This window comes from Sinocyclocheilus anshuiensis, unplaced genomic scaffold, assembly GCF_001515605.1.
Source record: "Sinocyclocheilus anshuiensis isolate Anshui unplaced genomic scaffold, SAMN03320099.WGS_v1.1 scaffold407, whole genome shotgun sequence".
NCBI lineage: Eukaryota > Metazoa > Chordata > Actinopteri > Cypriniformes > Cyprinidae > Sinocyclocheilus > Sinocyclocheilus anshuiensis.
The window spans coordinates 594,761-598,678 of NW_015552593.1; the positions used below are offsets into that span (position 1 = coordinate 594,761).

General features: G+C 34.3%; 1 protein-coding gene across 1 annotated transcript in view; it reads left to right on the forward strand.

The window, feature by feature from the left end:
• The window catches only part of pcdh15a (protocadherin-related 15a), a 202,379-nt gene that overhangs the window by 142,386 nt on the left and 56,075 nt on the right, over positions 1-3,918 (forward strand). The window contains exon 22 of the mRNA XM_016456477.1: positions 2,613-2,753. Coding sequence (XP_016311963.1) covers positions 2,613-2,753 — 141 coding nt within the window. The remainder of the gene's footprint in view (positions 1-2,612; positions 2,754-3,918) is intronic.

Genomic DNA, 3,918 nt, shown 5'->3' on the forward strand with positions numbered 1-3,918 from the left:
ATTATCTCAGATAACTCAATCCAGCCATACTAATCATCAACAACAGGTGTGTTTGAAGAACCGAATTAGCCAGATCCTGATTAGCGCGATGATATCATCTTGGATGTGACATTTCATCTCGGATGTAATAAGCGACGTACGAAGAACGGACCCAAGGTCCATGGCAACTGAAGGGTTGACAAATATATTCTAAAATGTTTTATTTATTTATTTATTTTTATTTATTTATTTATTTTCAAATCTTACAAAAATTGAGTGATGCAGTTTCCACAAAAGTATTAAGCAGCAAAAATTGTTTTCAACATTGATTAATTAGACATTAGAATTTAAAATAGGAGTTACTTTAAATTCTAATAATATTTCACAATATTACAGTGTATACTGTATCAAATACTGTAAATACAGAATAAGCGATTTCTTAATTATTCCACACTTTCGACTGGTAGTGTCTATGTATATAATTTGTTTTTGTTTTTTACTTGATATTTTGTTTAATTAATTAACTTAATAGCATTTAATGTCATATATCAATATCTGTAGAAGAAATGTAGAAAATTTAAGATTTTATATAAAAGATTTAACTACTCAGCACTTATAGAGAGCATGTTCTGTTGTTGTTTTTATGTCAGAGACTATATTTTATAGTTGATGGCGCTTGATTTTGTGTAATGAAATAATGTTTCTATTAAAAATTTTATTAAGTAGTTAATGATTTATCAAAACAGTGAATCCCTCAGGGGCCGTGTGGCACTGTGAATATTGTAATGGCTGAAAGGGTTACGATGGCCTTTAGCCATGATTGTATTCATAATACAGCATACTTTAATAGTGCATTTAATGATACTTTTTATCATAGTACTGTATCAAGACTACTGTATCTTTTCATATAAAGATAATATGTCTATTAGCATAAAGTCAGGTTATATGTGCTTCCAAAGCTTGTGCGGAGTTGTGTTTTAATGACTAAGAATCAGATAACTTCTCTGCTACATTTATTATAGCAGATTTTGCCTGCATTTGATGTTCTTATTTGGCATCATGGCTGGATTGTACACATGAGAACCAGGACAGCAGCGAGTGATACAGTAATGTCAGGTCATCGGATTTAACTTTACTTTCCCTAAACGTAGTGGTGTGATCGTCTTAGCAGAGATTAATGTGGTCGGGTGAGGTAAATCTGTCTGTTTTACTCTTCCTGTTCATGCTGTCTGCCGTCAAACAGACTACAGTGCTGTTTATTTTCATGGCTTGCCACAGAAGCTGTTAAATTATGCATTTCTTCTTTAAATAATGCTTTGAAAACATGGGGGGTGCCAAAGAAATATGACACAGATAATAACCCATAGAAAAATTGTGACATGGACCAAAAAAAAAACTAGAAACTCATTTCTTGGCTGTCAGAGATGTAAATGTGATGTTGCTTCTGTCTCTTTTTCTACTGCAGTATAAATGACTTTGTATGTTTACCACAGCACAAAGCATCAAACATTTATGACGCAGCCAGACGGAAGAGCTGTAAAGTTTCAGTAGAATGAGGTGCAGCAGACGGAGCTCTCTGTAGCTCTACAAAACACGATGCCCGAGAGACCTTTGAGGAAGCTCAAACCAGCTATTCAAAGAAAAGTCAATCCTTTAAAAGAATAGTTCACTCAAAAATAAAAATTCTGTCATTATTGATTCACCCTCCATATCATTCTAAACCTAAAGGAGATGTTTTGCAGAATGTCCAAGCTGTTCTTTTCCATATTTTCAACCGTAGGCTTTCAAACTGCAAAGAAGACCATCATAAATGCATCAGGAACATACATTTTGAGCAACACCGTTCGAGGTTGTTAAAATGTTTTTAAACAAGATCTGTTCTGCTCACCAAGGCTGCATTTGTTTAATCAAAAATACAGTAAAAACTGTAATATTGTGAAATATTATTACAATTAAAATAGTTTCTATTTTAATATATTTTAAATGTAATGTATTCCTGTGATGCAAAGCTGAATTTTCAGCACCATCACTCCAGTCTTCAGTGTCACATGATCCTTCAGAAATCATTCTAATATGCTGATTTGCTGCTTAAAAAAAATCTTACAGTATATCACTGTTGAAAACAGTTGTGCTGTTTAATATTTTTGTTACATTTTTTTCAAGATTATTTGATGAATATAAAGTTTTACTGTCATTTTCGTGTCCTTGCTGAATAAAAAATATTATATTCCTCCAAAAAAATAAATCTTACTGATTGCAAACTATTGTAGTGATGTGTAATTTTCAATGAATAATGACTCTTTCAGAGTGTCCCTCACACAAGACATTGAAAAACCTAAATACTTAAAAGGCAAATAAGGGCTTTTATTTGCCTTTTTGGAGCTTGAGAGCCACTGATTTCTGTCTTTTGTTGTGTGGAAAATAGCAGCTTGATTGTTGCAAATGATTATGATTTGATGGCATGGAAAGAATATATAATGAAACCCCTTTTGAAGCAGTGATAACAATAGAAGTCTGTAATTATCTATAATGTGATGCATGGAGTTAAATATAATAAAACACCAACTTTGGTCCTTTAAACTAAGTAGATGTGCTCTAGGTATGTGTTGATACTAACCATGTTCCTCCCTCAGGGTATGCCTGCCAGTAAAGTGCGCTACAGAGTGGATCAGGATCTGTCTCCGTACAGCGGAAGTATCTTTGATGTGGAGACGGACACAGGACGAGTTATCACCAAAGTCAACCTGAACGAGCAGCCCAATGCCGTCTTCAGGGTGAGTCTGAGCCGACAGGCCGTCCGTCTGCTGTTATACACTTCACTTGTGCTTGAGTTCAAATCCAGCAGAGTTAAAGTTTGTTTTAATTCACGACTGTTTGTAAAAGGAAAGCAGTATGGAGAATGAAATGACTTGGATACATCTGATTTTTGGACATGCTAAAATTGACTAATAAGTCAAACCTGTAGACTTTTATGCTTATACTTTAAGATTCATTAGGCTTCCATTTGATATCAAGAACTAAAAATGACCAGTAACCGACTTTTACAGCATGTCTACATATACATTTTTAACATTTTAACAATATACCATTGTTCATTGTTAATTAATGTTCATTCATAATACATTATAGATTTCAAGTATAAATTAACATTATTTAATGTATTATGAATGAACTCAAGTTAGCAATGAACAGGATATGTTTTTAACTTACATTAACCTAAATTGATAAATGTTGTGAAAGTATTGTTCATTTTAAATTTACAAAAAGGTTAGCATTAACCTTTACAAAAATTATTTTTAATTCTAACCTTTTTGTGAAGTTTACTGCATTCATGTTGATATTGAAATCCAAGGTTTTGCTGAGCTGAAGTCAGGTTAAGATTTATCCTTCTAATGTTTTAAAGGCCAATTCACACTGCACCGACAGACGCAGACTAACAGCAACAGACCGGTTTGTTGGGTTTTGTCGGATCAGTGTGTTAACCCTGTCGGCATCTGTTACTGTTCTGCATTTGTTTTCGCCGATTTAACATGTTGAATCGCCGTTTGTCGGGTCTTGGAATGTCTCGGAAGTGGCAGACTATAATCGGTTGGCCGTTGGCATTGGTCTGTGTCTGTCGGTGCAGTGTGAATTGGCTTTAGTTCACCCAAAAATGAAAATTCTGTCATTGATTACTCACCCTCGTGTTGTTCCAAACCCGTAAGACCTTCGTTCGTCTTCGGAACACAAATTAAGATATTTTTGATGAAATCTGAGGGCTCTCTGACCCTCTCATAGACAGCAAGGGAACTACCACGTTCAAGGTCCAGAAAAGTACCAAGATGCTCGACAAAGTAGTCCATGTGACATCAGTGGTTCAACTGTAATGTTACGAAACTACGAGAATACTTTTTGTGCGCAAAGAAAACAAAAATAACGACTTTATTCAACAATTCTTCT